The sequence below is a fragment of the Amblyomma mixtum genome, chromosome 1, assembly GCF_055824585.1.
Source record: "Amblyomma mixtum isolate Tamu chromosome 1, ASM5582458v1, whole genome shotgun sequence".
In the NCBI taxonomy this organism is placed as follows: Eukaryota; Metazoa; Arthropoda; class Arachnida; order Ixodida; family Ixodidae; genus Amblyomma; species Amblyomma mixtum.
The window spans coordinates 37,377,010-37,401,697 of record NC_143012.1 but is presented as its reverse complement, the minus strand read 5'-3'; the positions used below and the strand labels follow the sequence as shown (position 1 = coordinate 37,401,697).

Genomic DNA, 24,688 nt, shown 5'->3' with positions numbered 1-24,688 from the left:
AAGCCCAAGCATATACCCTACTAAACCGAGAAATATTTCTTGTTATAATCCGAGCAGCACAGGTAATATGCCCAATATTGGAAATGTATTGGCAAAGGCCGGTTCTGCAGAGGACCGGAGTGAAACCATGCATTTGCTATATTGGGCCGATTACCTGTGCTGCTTGGGAACAGGTACCTGAGTGCAGCTGCACTTTACAGCCCAGTACAGTATAAAAGGGAACACACTTTCTCTAGTTTCAGGGCGAAATTCTAGAGGCCCGTGTACTGTGCGATGTCAGTGCACGTTAAAGAACCCCAGGGGGTCGAGATTTCCGGAGCCCTTCACTACGGCGTCCATCATGGCCTGAGTCGCTTTGGGACGTTAAAGCCCCAATAAACCAAACTTTTTCTTCTTAGTTTGGTGTCGAGTTTTATGAGCGTAAGGAGGCTTCCCAAGCAGCACAGCTAATGGGCCCAATATGTGAAATGTGTTGGCAAATGCCGGTCCTACAAAACCACCCATCTGCAATATTGGCCCGATTACCTGTGTTTCCTGCAAACAGATACCTGTGTGTGACTGCACTCTACAGCCTTATACAGTATAAAATGGAACACACTGTCTCTAGTTTAAGGGCCACTTTTTCTTCTTAGTTCGGTATCGACTTTTATGAGCGTAAAGAGGCTTCCCGCGGAGCACAAGTAATTGGCCCAATATTGAAAATTTATTGTCAAAGACCGGTCCAACAAAGGACCAGAGTCAAGCCGTCCATTTGCAATATTGGCGCGATTACTCGTGCTGCTTGGGAATATTTTTAAACGGGGAAACTACTTACAAATGGCGAGTGTGAGAAAACGTGGCCCAAGCTGACGTTTACGAGTATTCTGTTCTTCCCAGAGAAGCGGTGTTCTCCCCTGGAGGCCCCACTGCGGGGAGCCATGAGCTGCTCCGGCGACTCGTTCGACTTCGAGACGACGTGCGAGTTCGAGTGCCAGCGGGGATACGCGCTCATCGGCTCCCGCAGAAGGACCTGCCTCTCCATCGCCCTCTGGGACGGCCTGCCCGCCCTCTGCCGACGTAAGGCCGGTCACACGCGAGCCGTTGCGCCATTGCATTTCCCGACACCTTCGAAAGCGATCGAAGTTCTATTGTAGGCGCAAGCACAAAACTGCGGGTCGACAGACAATTCATGCGATTGTGTTTGGAACTGAACTAGTTAAGTATAAAGGCTCTATACAAGAGGTATATCTATACAAGAGGTAGTAGTAGGGTATCTGACGTATAGGGTCACGTTTCTCTGTGCTGACGGGATCAGGGGCATAGTCAAGTGTGATCTGGTCTGTAAACGAACCACAGTCTGGCAACTGATATAAACACGTTGGCCTTACTTTTCCAATGGGGTATTCTACCTGTAAGAGTTTTGCGGCGCCTCGTGGTATTGCAGCTTCTACAGAACTGCTTTCATAAACCAAGGCGCAGAACAAACAAAAGCGTGCGCTAAAGTACTCAGCCAAGTGATGGTTTCTTATGCTCGAAACGGATCATTGAACAGGGAATAATTAAGGATGTCTGTCTTCAGTGTTCCTCTATTACCAGTGCGCTGACCTCCATTTGTATGCAGCCAACCCACTAGATTAAGCTGCAGCATCACTGAACCCTTTGTAACGTTTCTGAAGACTGTAAAAGAAAACGTTAGGCGGGAAAGGGTGAATCTTACGTTTCAGCAGCTGCGGGACGTCACCTTAGAATTCTGCGCTAATATCACCTCCAGTAGAGTTAACTTATGAAATCTAAAACGATAGGCCAGTTATAACAGAAACATTTTATGAGGAAAGACCTATTATGGCATTGTTTGCACGGTGGCTCCATTCCGCATAAAAAGATACGTTCTCGCTAGAATCGGAAGATGATGATGATTATTATTAATTTTTTATGGGGCAAGGACGCATTCGCTAAAAAGCGCCATGGCTCAAGGTATTTTTGTCTACACAAGGTGAGGTAGAATACCTATTTTCAAAGCATTTCACCGTAAAGAACCCAAGCACCAGGCCAGGGAATCCTTGTACCCACTGTATCACCGCTGAGTACACGGCGGCACTGGGGATCGAACCCCGCACCTCCCGCATGAGAGGCGGACGCTCAGACTACTAGGACACCGCTGCTATTAGAATAGGAAGTTGAGATTCACAAGACGTGCAAATAGTAAGGGTAACAATAATATTAATCATTCACTAAGTTAACACTTATAAGCCGTTACCAAGTTTAAATAATGATGTCAGCGTTATTATTACAAGAAAACTAATTGACGTCATCGTGCTTTCGTGCCCAGCCGTCACCTGTCCACCGCTGGTCGCCCCCGACCACGGTGCTTTCAGCCCGCCCCACTGCAGTGAAACGAAGTCGTCTTTCGGCGAGGCCTGCACCCTGCACTGCGCCGACGGGTTCCGCGTGTCTGGACCCGAGACACGTCATTGCCTCAGCACGGGGACCTGGAGTGAGCCCGACACCTCCGCTGCCTGCGCTGGTGAGTGCCCCCTGCCGGTTAAGGCCCATCTCCATGGACACATCGCAGGCGCACCAGCGCAGCGCGTACGCGCCCAGCGCCGCACCGCGACAAGCGTCGAAAAACACATACAACTCGATGGCCTGTCGCGGCTACCGCGTTCAGCTCGGCTCGGCGAAGCAAACGGCGCGAAGGGCCGTACCGGATGCCGAGAGAACTGCGTTCTCTGATTGGTTACACCGACCGCAAACCAGCGAATCACTTCCGGCGCCGGCGCGAGCGAGGCGCGAATATCTGACATGGACAGATATTTGCCAAGCGCCAGCGCCGGCTCGCGTCGGCGCGTCGCGCATGCGCAGTCCGGCTCCGGCGTACGCTAGTACGCGTAGGCGCTGCGCTCGTGCGCCTCGGATGCGCCCATGTAGATGGGCCTTTAGACAGCACAAACACACATGGAGCGCTAAAGAGCGAAGTTTTTATTTTGTGGATCCTGCTATTTAACTCAGTGCCTGATTCGTTAGGGCAGTCACATCCAACAATTTTGACAAAAGCATTTTTGAGTCAGAAAAAGTTTATTAGAGCAATTTTTTTTTCCTATATTGTAAGATTTAACTATAACAATCAATATATCTGCAGAGTTGCCGTCGGTAGGCTTGAATTTTTTTCCTAATAACGTTTTTGCTATCGTCAAAAGTGTTCCCTATTGGTTTTCTGTGGCAGTCTTCACTGCTCGGTGAGAGCGATGGAAACAGTATAAAATAAATATTCGGCAAGATATCGAACTAATGGACCATTACCTTCAATGGTAGTTCAAAGTTCCAATATTCAAAATTTTAGTTCAAAAATGATGAACGTGGTAAGATCTCACACCGAATGAAACGCGTTGCTACAGACTTGAAAAAAGCGTCGCTTGGGTGTTCCCACAAAACGCCAGGCTCATTCAATATTCTTGTGAAAAATTTTCTTCAATTTCGAAAAATTGTATGCTACTGCTATGGAAATATTGAAGCTAATGGTTCATTCTACCAATGTGTAGCGAAATCTTTTAAGCATGAAATGCTTTTAGCTCCCGTTGTCGGCAGTGTGGTGACGTCACGCCGAGACCGAGAGCCATCATCCGGGCACTGAAATCCACTCATCCGGGCACTGAATTCCACTCATCCGGGCATTGAAATCCACTCATCCGGGCACTGAATTCCAGTCATCCGGGCACTGAAATCCACTCATCCGGGCATTGAAATCCACTCATCCGGGCACTGAATTCCAGTCATCCGGGCACTGAAATCCACTCATCCGGGCACTGAATTCCAGTCATCCGGGCACTGAAATCCACTCATCCGGGCTCTGAAACGAGAACATCCGGGCACCGTACGAGACTTAACGAGACTTAACGAGACTCTCTAAGCCCTCCTACGCGACCGGCATGCAAGCGCCGGTTGGTCTCCAAAGGAGACAAATAATAACTGCTGCCAGTGCGTTCTCAATGTTTATCAAGATATCAGTGGAGCTGTGGGTTTGATAATGCACGGAATTATAATTTCCGATTTCTAATAACGCATGCAAAAAGCACATAAATGCCACGTTACACTTCGTTGTCATACGTGATCCGGGGGAGAAGCGCTGCGTTCAAAGGGCAAGGCATCGCGCCGAACGGGTGGTGGCGTTCCTCCCTTCCTTTACGGTGCGGTTCGGGTGTCCACCGAGATGGCAGAGAATTACTGCGCCATTTCCTTTCCTCAAAAAACCTTGCGTTCAAATGGCAAGGCATCGCGCTGAACGGGTGGTGGCGTTCCTCCCTTCCTGTACGGTGCGGTTCGGGTGTCCACCGAGATGACATTAGGCCCGTAAACATTTCATGCTTACTCTACTCTCGTTTACGGGAGAGGCAGAGATTTTTTTTAAAGCTTTTCCATTGCTCGCATCTAGCAGTTAAGACTGCATAGAAATCCATTGGGGAACGCTTTTGACGATAGCAAGAACATTAATAGCAAAAAAAATGCAAGCCTGCCGACGGAAAATCTGGGCATATATCGATTGTTATAGGTAAATCTTACAATATATCAATAAATTGCGTTCGTAACCTCTTTCCCGTTCAAAAATGTTTTTGTTCAGAATTGTTGGGTACGTACGACTATAATAACAACGTTTCGTAGGGATCCATACGGTACTTCAGTAGAATATAATAATAAAAAAAACAGCGGTCAGCACTTAGTCGCGTACATTCATCGGTCGGTAAAATTGATGAGCGTACTAAAAGGAGTTTTTAATTCAGAGTCTTGTGAGCATTCATTCCTCTTGGACTCCTATTGGACTCGAAGTCTCCGACGTGTACGTTGTTAAGAGTAGGCTTCAATACCGCTGTTATTGAATATAAGCTACTGCATTTCAAATAACGGCAGGAAACATGGAGCCATGAGCAAACTAGCGTTCAAGCACCTTTAGTCCTACGATTTTAGCGAGACACGCTTTGAAGACAGGACGGCTCAACAACCGCGTTTTTCCCTGTGTCTCGTTGAAGATCAATTTCCTTTCACCAGACGCCGTGCCTCCCACCATCATGAACTGCCCGGGAGACATCGAGGTCGGCTCGGAGCCCGGATACGGCGAAGCCATCGTGGACTGGGAGATGCTGGAGGCCGTGGACAGGAGCGGAGCATCGCTGTTCATGAACGTCGCCCCGGCCGTGATGCCGCCGCACCTTTTCCCCATTGGGGAACACCAGGTGTCCTACTGGGCGGAAGACGCGGCTGGCAATGTGGCGTACTGCAACTTCACCGTCACGGTCGCAGGTGAGTTGAAGCGCTACGGGAAGTCGCGAAAAGAAATTGGCAGTGGCTTAGCTCAGGCAGTGGCTTAGCTCGGGATATACGTAGCGACAGGTACAGGTTTAACTTGGTTACGCCAGGCCGCAAACCTCGGGGTCGGACGAGTTGAGATTCTCCAGTCTCCAGCGCCGCTCGGCAGCGGCCCGACTCCCCTTTTCCATGGCAAGCGGCTATACCCCGCGGCTGTATCACCCTGCATTTAAACGCCGACGCAGCCTCCTTGCGAATGCGCACAGCTGACGAGGTGGCGGCGCGCGTATAGTGACGTCACTCGGCTCCTCGCGCATGCGCACAGCTGGCTAAGTGGTCGGAGCGGTGGCGAGGGGCGCGTAGTGACGTCACTCGGCTCCTCGCGCATGCGTAGAACTGCACCTGTTGGAGGTACGCGAAATGGCGAAACTGGCTAATGTAGCTCCTCTACAGAAGCGAGATCTGTTTAACTGGCAAACCGGTAGGGCTAGATTGGTGAAGACAAGTCTCTAAAGCTGCCTTAAGGTACAGTCGCGCGAATTAGGGCAGAAAGTCGGCATGGGGACAAGCTGAATAACAGGGGTGGTTAAAGTCAATTTCTCTTGCTTCGGAATCAAATGCCCATTACGCCTTTGCCGGTGCTTCTTCTTTAAGCTTTAAAAGCTACTGCGAGTTACTCTTCCTGGGGAATCGTTTTTGGAAACACCAGGAACTATTGTCTTCGATCATACTTATGTACTTAGAACCTACCCGATCGCATCATAGCAAAGAACTTAGATTATTCCTACCACACTGATACCTTCGCTAACTCCCTCTTTCCGAAAACGGTCCGTGAGTGGAATCGGCTTCCGGCCAGCATGGTAGAATGTCCTTCTACTGAAGCATTCATGAAAGCTCTCCAGTTGTAACTGTCGATTACAGAGCGTTCTTACGATTGCTTTATGTGTGTTTACGCAACTTGGCAGCGTCTATTCTTGCTCGTGAGTGCACCTCGTTGGTTGTGAAAGCAACTTGTTGTGCCTTGATTTGTTTTACGCACGTCACATTACGTTTTTTTTTTCTCATCTCCCGCTCCTGCTTACAGCCTCACCTAGAGGCTAGCAGTACTGTGTAAATAAATAAATAAATAAATAAAATTAAAATCGCTTATTGTGTAGTTAGGAGGTGCTCACTTGCATACTGGACGAGCCTGCTCTCAGCAGACGCTTCGTGCTCTTTGCACAAAATTGTGCTGCTTTAAACTTAGCGATAGTGTAGTGGCGTTTAGGTTTAGTGCCAGACACTAACATCGTATGTGCAAGAATATCTTTCCTTTTTTTGCGAAATTTGCTGCTTTAATGTCGGCTATCTTTACATGAAAGGTTTTTGAACTGAACCGAACTGCTGGAACTTCTCCTCTGCTTTTCCTCACAGACTTAGAGCCGCCATTTGTGGAAAGCTGTGCCGATCCACCCGAAGCGTTCGCTGACGACCAAATGTCCGCGTACGTCTCCTGGGAAGAGCCAGCGTTCTCGGACAACTCTGGGGCGGATGTGACGCTATGGCAGTCCCGCAGCCAAGGTCTGTTTCCAGTTGGCGAGACACTGGTCACGTACGTGGCGACCGACGGCGCGGGAAACAATGCTTCTTGCGTCATCAGGGTCGTCGTGAGAGGTGACCGCTTTTTCTTTTTGTGAATATGGGTTTCGAATTCCAGGGGCGCATAACATGCGCAGAACCTATCTCGTTTGACATGCGAATGGTAGTCGCCTCGCTGTCAAGTTCGGCTAGTGCCTGTTTTATGCGATAGCGTTAGAACCCACATGGAGCCAGAATGCGTTGTCGGCCATAAAACACCCATTGGCTGGAGGGAAGCGACGTCACCAGACTGGAGCATTTCCATTGGCTGGAGGGAAGTGACGTCACCAAACCGGAGCATTCCCATTGGCTGAAGGGAAGTGACGTCACCAGGCCGAAGCATTCCCATTGGCTAGAAGGAAGTGACGCAAACAGACCGGAAATGGCGTCACCACGCTAACGCCATCAACAGCTGGTAATGCTATCGCACTGCCAATACACAATGGAACTAGATGTCCCTATGAATTTTTTCGTTCAATGGCTGACCAAAGATATGCATGTGAAGAGCTTTGCAAATTATCCGTAGGGGTGGGACAGTGGCTGTAGCGTTCTGCACTTGTGTTCATGGTCATGGGTTCGATACTGGCCATGGTGGTATCTTTCAAGTACTGACGCCTATAGAAGTACTGAGGTTTCGGTTTTATGACGCGGACAAAAGTTTCCAGCATGCGCAAAAGGCAACATAAATGCACAGGTACCTTGAAAGCATAACAAAACAGTAACCGACCGAACAGTACTTGGGAAAAATAACCCGACAACAGAACAGCGCACAGAAAAAACAGTGCCGAGAAAAACCAGCGCAGTGATACAGCGGCACAGGGCACAATAGCTTAGCGTAGCGGGGCGAGCGTACGAGCAGATATTGAACCTTTATAGTAAAAAAACAAAAATAAACACGAGTAACTGCGATAAGGAGGCTTCGCAATACCTGGTTATTTCTATTTTTGCAATCAGATTATGCCCAAAGTGTTTGCTGACTGCATGTAAGCTACTTTCGATGGCTCAGTTTGTTGCATAGCTGGACGCTGCGAATTTTCTGCACCTGCCTTGAGGCTATACCTGCCCGTCTGGGCCATTCGCGATGCTTGGGCACTGTCGATCCCCAATCACTAAAATAAAAAAAGGAAGTGTGACCCCAGGGAGCCGCTTTCTTTTTTTCTGGAAGCGGCATCTCGGAGTTCTCAGAAACCGACACAAGCTCTGTTTTTCTGTCTTATCAGATGAAAGAGCACCCACTTCGCTCTATAGGCAAATAACCATATTGTTTAGGAAGACTCCGTCATTTACATTTATGTCGTCCCTGACAATCAGTTTATAATCGTGCATCTAAACTTGACCGTTATGTAGAACGTAATTGATTTGCGCGTCCTCTTAAGCTCAAATAGGGAGTCATTCTCCTGGTACTCTCGTCTGTTTTAGCTGTTTACAACGCACTTCAAGCTGTAAGTATGAGACGAAAGCTAACCGCGAAGTCTTCACAAGGGTACACTGTGTGTCAATTTCGTTTCCAGAGCATCGGTGCTCCCAGCCACCGCCGCCAGCGAACGGGGACGCGGACTGTCAGAGGACCAGCTCTGGTGTCACGTGCGCCATTTCGTGCTGGGAAGGTTACGACCTCGAGCCTGACAGCCCCAGGGAATTCTCGTGCAGCTTCGACAATGGCTGGTCGCCCTTTAGACCGGAATCCTTTCCCGACTGTTCTGGTAAGGCGTTTCGAGCACAAGGACGATTCCCAGTGGGCACTGAAACTGCCTTGGACGTCTTGTAGACGTTTAGGACATCCGTGGGATGTCCAAGAAAGTTTCAGTGCCCTTTGGGTTGCACCATAACTGCGTAAACAGAAATAAAAGCATTTTTTAGGGGGGGGGGGGGGTGGAAAGATTGGCACACGAAAGAAAAAAAAAACTGATCAAGACTGCGCATTACTAGCGCAGTTTAAAACAGTAATGTTCAGTTTCTTTCCTTTTGCTGTGTTCTGAGCGCTAAAACGACTTAGTTCTGCTGCGCAGGCCCGAAGTCAAACATTCGCTGTCAGTGTTGCATGCTCTTAGTTTAAAAGCTTATGTGCTCCTATATCGCGTCTATCGCGCGAATAGGCCGATTCTTATTAGATTATTATTGAACCGATTTCAAATAGGTTGGGGTGGTGGTGGTGGAAAACGTTTATTTGCTCTATTTTACAGTACTTTTTTTGCGGCTTCAGATGGAGTTTTCCATCTTCTCTTCAGGGTCGGTTCCCCTAGTCCAGGGCTCCACTGAGGGTAGCTGCCCTGCGTGCACGCCTTACTAGTCCTTGTTGGACTTTCAGGATGTCGCTGGATAGCATCCTCTCCCACTGTTCCGCACTCAGGTTTTCTATTATAGCTAGCTCGTCTATTTTCTGGCAAGCCCATGTGGTATGGTAATAGGCTGGTTGGAGGTCCGTGGAAGAGTTGCGTCCTACACAGGACGCAAGGTGCCTGATCTTGACTATGATGATAACAGTGGTGCTGCTCCTGGCAATGATGATGAAACAATTTTCTCTCAAAAGAACTTACAGCAATGTACCCGATCCAGCTGTTTCTCTTTTATTGTTTTCGTAGAGTCTGTGCCTTCAACATCGGCCGCGGTAAAGGCGCGACTACTGTACTCCGCGGTGGGGGTCTCGTGCGAGGACGAGCTCACGCGAAGGCATCTGCGAGACCACCTCGAGATGAAGCTGGCCACTCAGGTAAGTCGTAGTGCTCGGTTGCTTCTGGCTTTATGACCGTACTTCTGCCCTAACAGGCTACGCAAAAGTCCATGGACTTCCTTGTAAGCTTCATCCGACACAACACGTGTTTTCACCGCAGGTGGCCATGTGTCCCGAAGGCGTTAGCTGTTCTGTCCAAGACTTGCACGTGGAGTGCCCTGAAGAGGGCGCCAGAGTGCGGAGCACTTATCGGCGCAGGCGCTCGCAAGACAGAGACATCGGCGTCTCTTTCCGTGTTACGGGTGAGACCGTCTTTTTCCTCAAGCCTCCAACTTGAGTTTGTACCACGTCCTCAGCTTCAAGTGCTTGCTGTAGACAGCAGGTGCCCTAGTTTAGAGGAGTTCACGTACCGTCTTTCCCAAAAATAACCGGGCAATGGTGGTTTGATTCGCCGCGGAACGGTAACTGCATAGGTTTTAGAAATCGACGAGCTTAGAAGGATCGACTGTGCAAAACTTGCAGGTAAAGCATTCGAAGTGTTTTGGGGCTAGCATTTGAAATAGTGAAGTAATCGCCGATTAAAATCGCGACGCCCTTCAAGCTTCTCCGCAGCACACAACGCCAGGTGAGGGGCTCATGATGACGTCATCTAAGGTATCGGTGCATTTCGAACGCATAAACGCCTGCTTTGAAGGGGGAAAACACCAACGCAACCGAAGGCAAATCCCACAGATCGTTGTTTTAAGCCTCCAACGAGGCACGGTAAGGTGTGGCTGATGGCTGTGGTAATTTGAAATCATACTTTCCGTGACGTCACACTAAATTTCCCCGCACTACTCCGGTGCTTTGAGGAGGAGCGCGCAATTAAGTCGCCGATTACGTCGCTATTTTAAATGCTAGTGCAAAAAGACATGGCATGCTTTACCTACAGCCTATAAAGATTTGAATCCTTGAATATCGTGAAATTCTCAAGAAGTGGTGCAGTCGTCCTTTAAGATCATTCAGATCTTAAAGGGCAACTGTGTAAGTGTGTAAAGTACTGTGTAAAGTAAAGTAGGGTGAACCCTTGTCCTCACGTTTTTATATTTTTAGGTCTTAAGGGTGCGTTAAAGGCTCCGTTATACGGTTGAGAAGCAAAGAACTGTTGCGCGGTTACTTTTGGTCAAGGGGATACCTCCAGTTTGTAGCGATCTCGCATTTTCTCGTAAAAAAATCTCACGCCGTCTCCTGTGTCGCTCCTTTCTTCCGTCTATTTAACGTCTTTTTCGCAGCTGGGTCGGACAACGGAACAACCTCGAGAGACCACCACCTTCTGTCAGCTATGAAGGCTCTTCTAGGGCGACTGAAGGACGCCATGCTTCACAAGGAGCTGGACTTCACGCTGGACGAAGGCGGTCTCACTGCCACAGCGCTGGAAGATTCGGAGGAAAGCGTCCGCCTGAAGTGCCCCGCTGGTAGCGTTGCCTTGTCATCGCAGTGCGGTAAGTTAATTGGGATCCTCCCAGTCATTTATGTACTTTATTTATTTTTTTGTATTCCCCAAAAAATAAGTTTTTCTGGGCGTCGCCAGTACCGCACTGGGAACTAAATGCTTGCATCCATACAAGATGATTGAGTTGTGATTCACGCTAGAGAGAGAAGAGTCGTCAATGCGCGCTCTCATTGCTTTTTTTTTTAATGCGTTAGCATTACAACCCTTACTGGCTCAAAAAGAGACCGGCGTTGGCACCGCGCGAAGCCTCGGGGAAGAGGAGGCAAAGCGGAAAGAGGAAATTGACGAAGGAGAGGCGAAGGAGAGAGGAGGGTAGAGGGCGGGGGAAGAGTGGAGAGAGTATTATTTATTTATTTATTTATTTATTTGTGACGTTATTTGTGAGTGGAGAGAGTAAGCGGGCGAGTCGGTGACATGCGGTGCGTGACGAGAAAGAAACACGGTCACCAGTCAGAGTTGAGGGATGGTGGGGAGCGTGGCTAGGGGGCGTGGCTGGGCACATTTTGTGATTCCTGGATGGGATCGAAATGGAGGGAGAGGAGGTACTGCCTGTCACAAGGTTATTCATGGACTGTAGCAAGCCACCCGCCAGCGTCAGGGGGAAACACTGATGCAAACGCATACCCTACAGCACGAATCGCACTGGTCGTCTTTGACTTCCCCCCGACATTGCTTTTTTCTTTTCGCTATGGCACGTCACTGGCGGCATTCGCCCATGTAGTCATTATAATCGCAGTTTTCTCAAAGCGGATGATTAACGCTGAAGACGCAGCGATAACTTTTGTCGCAAGAGAACGTAAGGTTCGTTCCGGTTCATAAACTGCAGATGACGTACCCCGAATACTAGAAGTGTCCTGTCGCAGTGGCTTAGTGGGAACAGAGTTCTGCTGCTGAGCACGACGTCGTAGGTTCGATCCCTGCAGCGGTTGCCAAATGCCAATGGCTTCGAAACGCAGAAACGCTCATCTACAAAGATGTTGGACGTTATGAAAATTTGCATTTTAGTAAACAATCAAGCCTTATCACACTAATATCAAGTGATATATATTGATCTTGTTCCAGTGAAATGTCCCGTGGGAACGTATTTTGACCACCACAACGACACCCAGCCTAAATGCCGACCCTGTCCCAAGGGTACCTTTCAGCCGGAGGAAGGGCAGACACTGTGCATCCACTGCCCGAACCGCACCTCCACCCTTGCTATCAAGTCCAAGAGCATTGAAAACTGCAAAGGTAAGCTCAGAAGTTACAACGTTTTCTGTACGTTATAGTAAGCATGTATGTGTATATACAGCCGCCGTCATAGGGTTACGGAAAGTGACTTTGGTAAGGAAATGCCATATCATCGCAATCAGGGCAAGTTGCTTGAAACTTAACAGCGCACTGTGTAGCTAGAACATTGCGATTCGAGCTGCATATATGTGTTCAATGCTACGGGCAAATATTTTTCGTTAATATTGCATTCCATAAACTTTTGACTGCGGGCGTACGAAGGCTGTCATAGCCGTTAAACCAGGACGGTACCAAGCCAGCGCACCGAGAGTACTCTACAGAGAAGAACACCCATGTCGTGTAATCCACACGGCCATTCCACTTGTCCACGGTGAAATATAGATAAGCCACCCGGCGGACTTTCCACATGAAACGATGCGCACTTTCTATCGGCTGTTATCATAATCAACGCCGTGCTATCGAACTTTCATTGGCGCATGACCACCCACAGTCACTTTTCCCTTTCTCTGTATTGGTGGTTGTCTTTCAAGTGCGCTTTCATCGCTTCCTGCAAGTTCTGTTGAGCCACTTCTCCCGTCTTCCACAGAACAATGCTCGCCGGGAACATACTCGGCAACAGGAATGAAGCCGTGCAAACACTGCCGCAAGGCGCAGTACCAGCCCGACTACGGAGCCGCAGGATGTCTTCCGTGCCCCAGCGGTACGAGGTCCAAGCGCCGCGGCTCTGTCAGCGAGAAAGAGTGCAAAGGTATAGGGGACCGTGTTTCGCGCCTGTGTTTGTGCAGGATGACATCACATAGTCGCATATTTGCTTAACATACTGCAGTTAATAATATGCATCCGTAGCCGTGTGATCTCATAATGTGGTTATAGTGCGTGAGATACAGAGCGATACGTAATGATGCTATGCTAAAACTCCCTGTAGCCTACACGTGTGCGTGGCTACTAACGTGACTATTTGCGACGAAAGCTGTCCACGAAACGAAGCTTATAACTGCGGACAAATTCGCCGACTAAGATACAGTAGCGTTTGAATAGTTTTGTTTTTTCTACCCAATGTTTCATCTTGCCGTTCCGTATACGTACGCCTTCTTGATAAAGTCGGACAGCGCGAACATACAGGAAAAACGAAACTATTTCGCCTTACCACGAATTGCTACCGGCTCGTTCAAATGTTAGTTTTGCTGCAACGCAAATGTGCTGTTGCGCTCGAAAAGACGGGACTAGTTCAGTAGGTGCTACAAATTACAGTTTGGTATGATAAAAATTTCGGCCATTGTTTCTTCCTTTCGTTTCAATTATAACTTTTTTTCACACTGCCGTGGCATTCCATAACAACATTAAAAAATATCAACGGTCAATGCTATTCATGCGCAGAGTATGCGTAAGCATTAGTGCTCCCTCCGGAGAGAGCAGCCGCTGCCGCTGACCGCTGACGGGTTCAGCGCGGACAGCGTGTTCCAGTCCGTCAGTCACCGGGTGATACGCCGAACCACCTCTCCACTTCCGCCGCCTCCCACCCTCTCTTCGTCTTACTTCTCTCCCACTTTTTCTCTCTCTTTCTCCTGAGAGAGGGATTTCACTTCACTCTGCCACCCATCCTCTCTTCACGTGCTGTCTCCCTCCTCCTCTGCTCTGAAAGCGGAAGGAAGGTTCTTCCCTTCTCCACTTTTCTGCCTGCCAACCGAGGCTTCAGACGGGCGGACGGACAGATTTCTTCCAAAGTGGGGGTTATAATGCTAACGCATCAAAAACTTTGAAAAGTCGCCCGAGCGCTCTAGCATGGAATATCCTTGCATCGCTGAACGCCAGTATAGTATAGACGGGAGAGTACACGGCACCCGCCCACAGTTGAGCACTATAGCTTTTGAGCAGGTTCTCCTTAACAGCGTGTGCGTTCCACGTCGTCACAGCTCTTTGTTCCCCTGGTTTCGTGTCCAAGTCCGGCGTCGTGCCGTGCTTCAAGTGTCCGAACGGATATTACCAGCCTAGGGAGGGACAGAGGGCGTGCCGGAGGTGTCCTGCCGACGACGTGGCGATGACCCAAGCCCAGCTAACCGGACACTGCAACGGTCAGTCGCCGAGCACTTATCATATACGCGGCGCTTAAGTCTAGAAAGCAGTGTCTACAGACACCACGATCGATCAGTTTAGCGGACAAAGACTCTTGTGGGATGCAGTCGCTTAGTACAGATGTCTAAAGAGCCAGGAAGCTTAATTTTCGCGGAAACAGCGGCTTCCATACACGAAAACAAAAATTGTTCATGTTCCTTGGTGTCGTGAGGCCTGTTGATGCGATATTAGACCTCGTTGACTGCACTACAAACCCAGTTGCTGAGTATTTTCCTTCCTCAGTCCAGCCGAATTAAGAAGCACGTCGCAGCTAGTTCCACATTTGTTCGACGCGAGAAACTGCCTGTTTTAAAGCCTATAAACTCGCAATCATACGAACGAATGCATTCGTATAGTTTGCGTTTGCGTCAGGCGGGTTTAGCCTGAGATCAAGGAACCATGCAACATGATTGGGCGGAAAGCATGTGGCGAAATTTGTTTTCTATTCCTACGCTGTTTTGATTTGTTTGCTTGTATGCGTGCATAAAACCATGCCACAGAATTGTACATTTTGTAACCTCTTCTGATAAATTTCCAACAATACCTCGTTATGCAAACTTCTCCAAAAGCGTTTGCTCAACCTCGTTTTACATTGGAGACGAGAGGTCGTGAAAGAGCGGTGGGTTTACACCGTTAACTTAACGTTTGTTTATATAATGGTTGGCTTGGTGGAATGGATGGATAATATTATGGATGGTTTGGTATAATGGATGGATTATATAACAGATGGTTTTTTTGAGAGTCTGATGATAAAAACATGGAATTGGACGGTGTTACATTCAAGCGAAAGTCTTTAATGCCCTCAGAACGTTTCCGCAATTTCGTCTAGAGCTGCCAGATATAGCTCTGTGTAAGTCTATTCCAGGAATCTGCATGTATCTGATGTCGATGTTGTTTTTTCCGCGTTCCAGATTCCGTTCTGTCGGACGAGAAGATTGACTTGCGGGACACCGTGGAAGTGAATCCATGCTTCTCACAGCCTTGCTCCAACGGAGGGACATGCGTCGCAGTACCTGCAGGCTTCCTGTGCGTGTGTCCCCGCCTATTCTCAGGTGCTGCGGCGTCCCTCCGTGTATCTTGAAACATGACGGTTGAGTAAAAAAAATAGGCGAGTTGTGTCAGATTTACAGTAGGCTGCCGTGCCTAAACAAAGGCAGTGCTAAACAATGGTATGCATAAAATCATAAAGTAAATGGTCCAATCATACTGAAAAAAAATTAAGGAATGCCAATAACTTTGAAGAGGTTCTATTATGTTTCGGTTTTACATAGTTACAACACCTATAACATGAAATATTTTGTCACATGGCAGAGAGTGTGAAGCACCACAATGAAGTAGCGTGCTCGCGTCGTGTCCTAGACGTCTGCAGTTGTTGCGTTAGCTCCGGTACAGAGTTTTGTGAAGGGCATAAAAGAGAAGGAGTTAAAGAAAAGAGAACCTCTTTGCTGTTTTGGATTGTAATTTCCATGAACGAGAGACTGGGTGTTATCAGCCACTGCCAGGAATGTTGAATGCTTTCTGGGAGTTTAAAAATTCATAGACTGTCTCGTCGTCGAGAGTGGATGTACGCATGAAATGCAATGCTGGAAAGGCATACTGTATCCTAGGACGCTCTCAGACATTGATAGATGCACGTGAGTCTTGGGGAGCGTCCCACATCAACCATTTTTCTTTCCTTAGCCATGATCAACTCATTTCACCATCACACGCTATAACACACGAGTCCGTCTTTCACCTCCACAAGTCATACCCAACAATTCTGAACAAAAGCCCTTTTGGGCGGGCAACCGTGTATGGACGAAATTTTTTCATATAATGAAAGATTTCACTAAACCAATCAATATATCCGCAGATAACCCGACGGCAGTCTTGCATCTCTTTTCCTACCAACGTTTCTGCTACCGTCAAAAGCCTTCCCCATTGGTTTTCTATGGAAGACAACTGTTCGATGCAATCGATGGAAACCCTTTAGATTAAAGATTTTGCTACATATAAGAAGAATGGACCATTACCTTCAATGTTTCCATAGCAGTACCTTACAGTTTTCCAATTTTCGATTTTTTTCTCCGAGATTGTTGGACATGATAGCCTCGAGCCACTGGCTAATAACGGAGCCATCGGCCTCTATCCTGGCCATAGCGCGTCTTGAAGACCTATGTCTCCGATAGTATTTGAGTAAAACAAGAAAGAATACTGTACATTCATTATTTAAGGACACAAGCAGGCACAAGAACAATTCGATGAAACCTCGTGCTATGGGTTTCCACCCAATGGTCATGTAAACTCCCATGGACGTCCCATGGACATCCAAAACGTCCACAGAACATCCAAGGGAGTTTATTGCCCACTCGGCATTAACCCTAGTAAAGCATTAACTCGAAGACTGCTCACTTTCCTTCCGTTGTTGCGCCACAGGGCCGTACTGCGAGCGCAGGCTGGGCTTCTGCGCTCGGAGCCCGTGCGGATTCGGGGCGACGTGCAGTGAAGAGGCGGGCGGACACAGCTGCGTCTGTCCCGCCGGCCGCACAGGCGCCGACTGCTCGGAAGACGTCGACGAGTGCGCCTCCCTCCCTTGCCGGCACAACGGCACCTGTCTCAACGCCTTCGGTAGCTTCAGCTGCAACTGCAAACACGGCTTCTCAGGTAAGTGCTTCTGGAATCTGCATCCAACTGCTCCTCGCTGCATACGGCAAAGAAAGAAGAAAAGGAAGAGTGATTTCCAGGAAGCCTCATTGCCACTTGCTTTTTACAAAGAGTTGGTTTGAATTGTATACTCTCACAACTGGCGGGTCTAGCTCTTCAGGGATATACTTCACCATTTTAGAGAAAATTGCATATATGTTATTCTAATTTTTAACCGAGGTTAGGATAAACGTTACTCCAAAGTTTATTTAAAACGTTTCACAAAAGCTAGGGAAAAAAAGTGCGTTAATAACAATGTATTCCATTTGACCAAAACAAAACAGTGACAAAGCTCTAACGTTACGCTGCTACCTAGGGCGGGGTGTGCGATATTCGTTCCTCTCCCCCTTCACCTCACTCCCGCTGTTCTGCGCTACTGTAGCAGAAGCTAGGCAGGAAAGGGAAGGAGACGAGCCTTTGCCCCCGTGCCGTGGGAAAGGACCTACCTCAGCCCTAGCAACCTCGCACTGTCTCTGCAACTTGCCCTTTTCACACCTTCACACGTCTAGCCCGAACAGCGAAAGACCCACTCCCCACAACACGGGGAGAAATGCCCATCTCCCTTCCTTTTCCGCCGCGTCTCTGCTGCAGTACCACAGAAAATTTCCGTACATATAACCATAGAGTGTGTGTGGGGGGGGGGGGGGGGAGGGGGGGCGAAGTCATGAGGGGGAAGGGGGAGTAGCGCAGGGAACGTGCAACATATACATCTGTCGCTGGAAACGAAAGAAAGAAAAGAAGAATACGAAATACGCCCCCCCCCCCCCCCCTCCCTCCCGTAGAGCAATCAAATGGTGCGGCTAAACCATGTGAAAGTATTGCAATAAGCAAGGCGTCACTCGGCCACTTGTGCTTGTCAAATAATTGGCTATGGCTTAACTCACTTATGCCTGGGTGTGCGTAGCGAGAGCTACGGTTAATCTTATTGTTTAGCTTGGTTATCTCTGGGGCTACATCTTTATCGTTAAACTTTGTACGTCTCAGTGTTTAGGTTTTGTTGTTAACTATCGTTAATTTATGGTTACATTAAAGACTAGACATTCATACAGTGCAACGCATTTATTTTGAAAGTTATCTTGTTTCTCAATTGCCACAAAGGCGGCCCGATGGTCGGTGAAGTAGCAAGCAGCCGTCTCAATGGCTCCGACACAGTACTTTAAAGCCTAGGTTTGGTCTTGTTTGTTTTTTCGTTTTTTCTTTTTTGCTTTTGTTTGTATGTTCTTGTTTGTCCTTTTTCATGTTGTTTGTTTGCTCGTTCTTCCTCCGTCTCCTCGGCTCGCTGCCTCCTCTTGGTTTCCTTCCGACGACGAAGCCTGGCTTCTTTCAGTCTCTCCGACTCGCTTTCCACATCTGCCGATGAATCCCACCGAGCTGCCCCTTCTACACATACGATGCAAAGCCGGCTCCTGCTTTGTTGTTGCAACGCGGTTTCACCGGCTCCTCCTCTGACGCCATGCCATATGGCACGGCGAGCGGCGCTGCCAGCTGCGGCGGTTGCTAGGCAACGGCTCAGCTCGCGGTGTGGCCAGAGACGGCGAGAATACGGCCAATGTAGCTCTCGCTACAAAACGCAGGGCCCACCTGCTCCGTGGACGAGGACGAATGCGCGAGCGCCCCCTGCCTGAACGGCGCCACGTGCCGGGACGGGCCGGGCAACTTCAGCTGCGTCTGCCCGGCGCCATTCGCGGGCCGCTGGTGCGAGACGGAGCTGGACGCGTGCTCGGCCAACCCTTGCCTGAACGGCGCCAAGTGCGTTAACCTGGGGTCGCACTACCGGTGAGAGTGCGGACAATTTTTAAGGCGAAAGCCTTTAATGGCTCATGCTGTCGTTCGTTAATAAAGCGTGTCACACGCGTTCAACTCGGGAACTAACAAAGATAGAAGGCAACTAATGGTTATTTCAAATAGAGGAGGGAAAAAATGAACCTAGAAGCCAAGTTTGATGACTGTGGATTAATTAGTTAATTAATTATAGACAAAAATGTCAAAATTGCGTCGAAATAGCGCGGACGTCGATATAGCCACGGGAGCGGTGTGACGTCACATCCACCGGAAGTCGTCACGGCGCAGTGTCCTCGGCTTTCGCCTCTCAACACTTCAGTTGCCAAAGTGTCATCGCAATTTTTGGTAACTGTTGAAGAAGGGTGCCAGGTTATCTCGGGGGGTTTAAACGTAAGAATTCATCAAATGCCCTCTTCTGCTCAAGGACGCCTGAATATCATTCGCGAGAACATGTCTTCCTATCTGTCGCCAAATATAGACAAATATAGATGTTATGAGAAATCGGCTTGTACCGAACGAAAATGCTTAGCAAGTCTTTTCTAATGGCATAGGTTTCATGTTCCACCATACAAAACTGAAAACGTGTAGTGATGAAGAAATGGACCGTGGATAAACAGTCTAGTGCTGAAAAATACGCTTGGCAGAAGCCGGCAACTTAATTGCGACGCAGCATTAATCATCGAATACATCCTGCGCCGGGGTCACCAAACTCAAGTGTGCGTAAATGATTCAGCACATCAAGCAGCCAAGATAGGCGGACTACCCAAATGCTGAGTGCATACTTTCACCGTCTTGGATCGTCAAGCATCGCCGGTGTCTGCCTTTTTTATTCGTCGAAATTCACCTTGCAAAACGTGTATGGTTAGTACAGAAGGAGGCCCCAAAGTTTACCTTTTATGACTAAGCGCGTTTTATTATTATTTATGCGTGTTAATTTGCGTAAACCAATTCGCGCGGTGGTTGCAAAATTAAGAAAAAAAATCCGGCATAAAGAAAGCAAAGCAAGGTTGCAAACTCTTAAAAAAAATACTCAAATCGATGCTCCAAATTACGACACTGAATATTTTATAACTAGTTTTATTCAATACAGAAATTCAGGATCATGCAATTGAGGAAATCATTAAAACACTTGTTAGTTAATCTAAATATATCTATAAATGTACTTGAATAGGATATCCGACTGGCCAATTAACACAACTTCCAGAACGGTGCTCTCTTACCATTGTAGCATTTTTATCGAAAACTTTACTGCACAAAACAAAACACCCTGTACTGCCGGTATCGTCCGTAAAATATAATTCTTCGAAATTCTTACGCAGCACCTAGCGGAAGGAACACGAACTATTGGCGTGCCCAAAATGCAGCTCTTCCGAAACAGCACGGACGGCGATTTCGAGACGTCAATTCCTCTTTAACTGCTGGCATCAGTGCACGTGTCTCAATGCCTTGCGGAGCACAGCCCTTCCGATTAATTGACTCGGCCACTCGCAGATGCGTGTGCTCCCCCGGATACGAAGGCGATCGATGCGAAGTGGACGTCGACGAGTGTTCCGGTGCGCCTTGCAACGAGGGGTCCACGTGCGTCGACCACGTCGGCAGGTTCGAGTGCTTGTGTCCGCCCGGAATGACCGGAAGGCTGTGCGAGTCAGGTGAGCGACTACGACGGCCGCCTGGCGAGCAACTCGCACTTCATGCGCGTTGAGGGATGGACAGATGGGACTTCAAATAAAAAGGGACGAATTCAGAAACTTCTTACATCGTTGGTCAAATGTTCAGAGGAAACCCCCAAGGTGGAGAAAATTTGTAATAAAGGAGTAATTACTCATTGCCATCCACCCTCAGTTGGTAGTGCGACTGCTCCGGTGAACCGGTGGTCCCGGGTTCGTACACCGAACCAGGAGGAATTGCTCTTTAACTACGAAGTTTTGGTGGAAACTGTATAGCTTTCCTTTGTAGCGCATGGCAGCGCTTATGTGGATGGCAATGAGTAATTACTCCCTTTTTTCTTACGTCGTGATGCCTAAGCCTTTAAGATGTGAGATCCATTCTTGTCCCTATTCTTACCAATAGACGTCTTTTGCAGAAGCGGACCCCCGTTTCAAGCTGTACTTCTCCGGTACGAACGTGTTCGACCGGGCCTCCGTCGAGTCGCTGAGGAAGCCGCTGAGGGAGCTGACCGCCTGCATGTGGGTGAAGACGACCGACCGGTACAACTACGGCACGCCCTTTTCTTACGCCACCAACGACGTCGACAATATGCTCACCTTCACTGACTACAGCGGGTACGCATCGCAAAGCTGATATCCAGAGTACCGCTCGATGCGTTTCGAGCGCCCTTGTCGGAGACATTTCTCTGAAAGAGCACAGCAGAATATAGTGTGATGCAGTACGTTACAATTCAGTGCAATATGGCACAATGGAAGAAATCGATGTTCGTAAGAAGGAAAGATCCTCTACCACAGAAGCAGCACACATCGGCAATGGATACTTGAAGAAACAGGTTAGGTTAGTGAGCACGGGATATTGGCTTCCGTCATGCAGGCTAAGTTAGGTTAGGTTAGGTTAGATTAGGGCAGGTTAGGTTAGGTTAGATTAGGGCAGGTTAGGTTAGGTAAGGTTAGATTAGGTTAGGTCAGGTTAGTTTATGTTCTGAGGAAGGGAAAGACGGTAGCTTTCTCACTCTTAGTGGACACCTGAACCGTGACGTGAGGGAAATAATGACATCCTTCTGGACCAGTTGGTATGATTCAGTATGCGGGCCAGCGTGAACTCTCTACGTCCCTGCGTCCCAAAGTTCACTCTGGCCCGCACAGGGAAATATTGTTGGTGAAAAGGAGGGAGATAAAAAAGTTACGGGCACCTACCACGCAGATAGGCCTTGGAACAAAAAGGAAATACATTTAAAGAAACTAACATAATAATCAATACGTATTTTTCTTTTTTACATCGAAGCATAAAAGGGATAGTAAATTTGCCGCTGGCATTCATCATCATCATTTATTAACCCTTTAAGGTCCCGTTAGGGACATTACATAAGGGGACATTACGTTTCGGTCATTCCTAACATGACCTCGTATGCGTTATTCGCATCGCCGTGGTGGCCGACAGCTTCGTGCTGTACGTGAACGGAGAGCGGGTCATCACGGACGTGACGGCGAACGACGGTTACTGGCACCACGTATGCTTCAGCTGGTCTTCCGGCGGAGGCCTGTGGAGCGTCCTCAAGGATGGCAGGCTGGCGGAGAGCGGCGTGGGTCTGGCCGCCGGCGTGGAGATACCGGGTACGTGCACGTGCGACGTCTCAACATTCGATAAGTCAGCGGCGATTCCCGATTCTCGGCGCCGAGTAGCTCGGATAGATGACCCAGATCCTTGCTTTGAATGCGAGGATATGGAACTGGCGCTAACAGAAGAGGACTGGAGATAAGCCATAAAGCGTCCATGGTCCTCCCCAAGCACCATAGGTAATTGGCCTAATATTATAAATGAATAGTATCACTCGGGACCTTTGTAGTACCGGTCTTAGCCAATACGTTTCCAATATTGGGACAATCACCTGAGCTGATTGGGAATGGTAACTCTTCTTTGATCCTCATTTGTTAAGGCTGCTACCATGTTTCTCGCGGTAATGTCTTAGCGGCCTTGAAGCTTAGTGATGACCGTCATCTATTGCAGAGTATTATGGGTAAATGAAGGAACACTCAGAGCGCATTTTAAAATGTCGAGAATGACAAGGGGGTGACGGTACTGTCCCTTAACCATACTGGCATTCATGGAGATGATAATGCTCTGTGAACACCCAGTTAACCTTTCGGACATGCAGAGAAGAGTATCTAGGTCGTCTACAAGTTCATTTTCTTCCTCCTGTGCACTAATTTAACGATTCGCATAAAAGAATAGAGGGTGCCTGCATATAAGCGATGTATAGAAGGGACTATTTCCGTTGTGAGCGTTTGTTTTGCCCTCCTATTTTTTCCCCCACACAGCGGACGGAACACTGGTCCTTGGTCAGGAGCAGGACAGGCGGGGCGGGAGCTTCTCCACCTCGGAGTCGTTCTCCGGAGAGATGACGCAGGTGAACGTGTGGAGCACGCTGCTCAGCGTCGACCAGGCGGCCTCGCTGCTTACGCGCTGCGAGTTCTACTTCGGGGACGCGGTCGCCTGGACCGACTTCCGGGGGCGCCTGAGCGGACACATCTTGGCGGCCAGCTGGGGCTTCTGCCAAGGTATATCCGCGTGCTCTTGATAACGTGCATACCGTTCATTCTTGTACGGTGCCAATACGTCTGTGAGTTCTCATAAAAATAGTAAGCCCGAAAGGAAATATTCGACAGCTGTCTGTTTAGTTGTCGAATAGAAGAAATACGCGAACTAAGTCCAAACATTCGCTGAGCGGAAACACCGCTTCGCTATAGTAGTCATGTTATATTATGTTGTGTTATATTATGCTGTATTGTGTTATGTTTTACTGTGTTATGTTGTAGCTTGTAATGGTGTGTTGTGTTATGTCACTCCGTCCAATTATTGTTCTCAGTAAAAATTGATTGTATGGCTCCCTCTGGGTATGATGAAGTCTGTCCGGCAGCAAAAAAATAAAAAAAATAACGATTCATGGCTCAGAAAACTGAATTTCAAAACTTTCCCGCCGCTCCACCCAAACTTGCTGCAAGGCGAAAGCGTTTCCTGGCCACTGTTTGTTTTTATTTGCTTTTTTATTTTTCATATTTTGTTCTTTATTTATTTTTTGCTCCTTTTCTTAATTTTATTGATTTTTATATTCATTTTCACATCTTATTTTATATTTGTTTTTATTTTTGTTTATTTTCTTATTTTTGCCTTCTTTTTTCTTTTTCCTTTTCTTGACTTTACTCCTTTTATTTTATTTATGAAGCCCATGCATTCACTAGATGCGCATTTATTCATGCTGGAACCTTGAGCCTTTTAAACAGTGACGCCGAAAGGCGGACGAATCTGCCGACGCGTCTGTCGACACGGCTGCCGACGCGTCTGCCGACACGTCTGCTAACGACAGTATGAGGCATTAAAGGCTTTCGCCTTAATAGTGAATAGTGGGTAGCACAGCCTCTAAGATCAGTTACCTTCCAAATCTGGCCGCTGACAGCGACACTTGTGTTTCATCTTTTGATCTTTTCTAGCTTTTGAGCCGCCGCGGTGGCTCAGTGGTTATGGCGCTCGGCTGCTGACCCAAAAGACGCGGGTTCGATCCCGGCCGTGGCGGTCGAATTTCGATGGAGTTCCAGAGGCCCGTGTACTGTGCGATGTCAGTGCACGTTAATGAACCCCGGGTGGTCGAAATTTCCGGAGCCCTCCACTACGGCGTCTCTCATAGCCTTAGTCGCTTTAGTACGTTAAACCCCATAAACCAAACCAAACTTTTCAAGCTTTTAAAATCCTCATTTTTCTTAAGATTGCTCTCTTTCTCGTTAGAGTGCCGTAGTCTATCGATACAACCTCAATTTGTCCCCAGTGTCCCTCCTTCTAGCATCCCGAAGCGATACATATCGGTTATAACGGGCGCTATAGTGGAGAGCTCCGGACTAATTCGACCACCTGCGGTGCTCTCATGTGCACTGTTATCGCACAGCACGTGAACGTATTTTGCATTTCGCCCCCATTGAAATGTGGCCTCCGTGTCTCGGATTCGAGCCCATGACCAGCAGCCGAGTACCAAAGCCACTGAGCCACCGTTGGTGTCCAACATTGCGGATTTCGCTCGACTCGTCAAGGCTGTGACGAAAGGCGGCGATTGATTTGATTGGCTTGGTTTTTATGGGGTTTAACGTCCCAAAGCGACTCGTGCT

General features: G+C 48.3%; 1 protein-coding gene across 1 annotated transcript in view; it reads left to right on the top strand.

The window, feature by feature from the left end:
- LOC149366044 (sushi, von Willebrand factor type A, EGF and pentraxin domain-containing protein 1-like) overlaps nt 1-24,688 on the top strand; it is a 57,945-nt gene that overhangs the window by 9,139 nt on the left and 24,118 nt on the right. The window contains exons 6-23 of the mRNA XM_089547911.1: nt 877-1,056; nt 2,309-2,503; nt 5,020-5,271; nt 6,691-6,930; nt 8,406-8,597; nt 9,477-9,604; nt 9,726-9,867; nt 10,837-11,046; nt 12,120-12,290; nt 12,877-13,038; nt 14,204-14,362; nt 15,314-15,454; nt 16,818-17,045; nt 18,659-18,860; nt 20,358-20,515; nt 20,950-21,148; nt 21,975-22,147; nt 22,853-23,092. Of these exons, the coding sequence (XP_089404037.1) occupies nt 877-1,056; nt 2,309-2,503; nt 5,020-5,271; nt 6,691-6,930; nt 8,406-8,597; nt 9,477-9,604; nt 9,726-9,867; nt 10,837-11,046; nt 12,120-12,290; nt 12,877-13,038; nt 14,204-14,362; nt 15,314-15,454; nt 16,818-17,045; nt 18,659-18,860; nt 20,358-20,515; nt 20,950-21,148; nt 21,975-22,147; nt 22,853-23,092 (3,372 nt within the window). The remainder of the gene's footprint in view (nt 1-876; nt 1,057-2,308; nt 2,504-5,019; nt 5,272-6,690; nt 6,931-8,405; nt 8,598-9,476; nt 9,605-9,725; nt 9,868-10,836; nt 11,047-12,119; nt 12,291-12,876; nt 13,039-14,203; nt 14,363-15,313; nt 15,455-16,817; nt 17,046-18,658; nt 18,861-20,357; nt 20,516-20,949; nt 21,149-21,974; nt 22,148-22,852; nt 23,093-24,688) is intronic.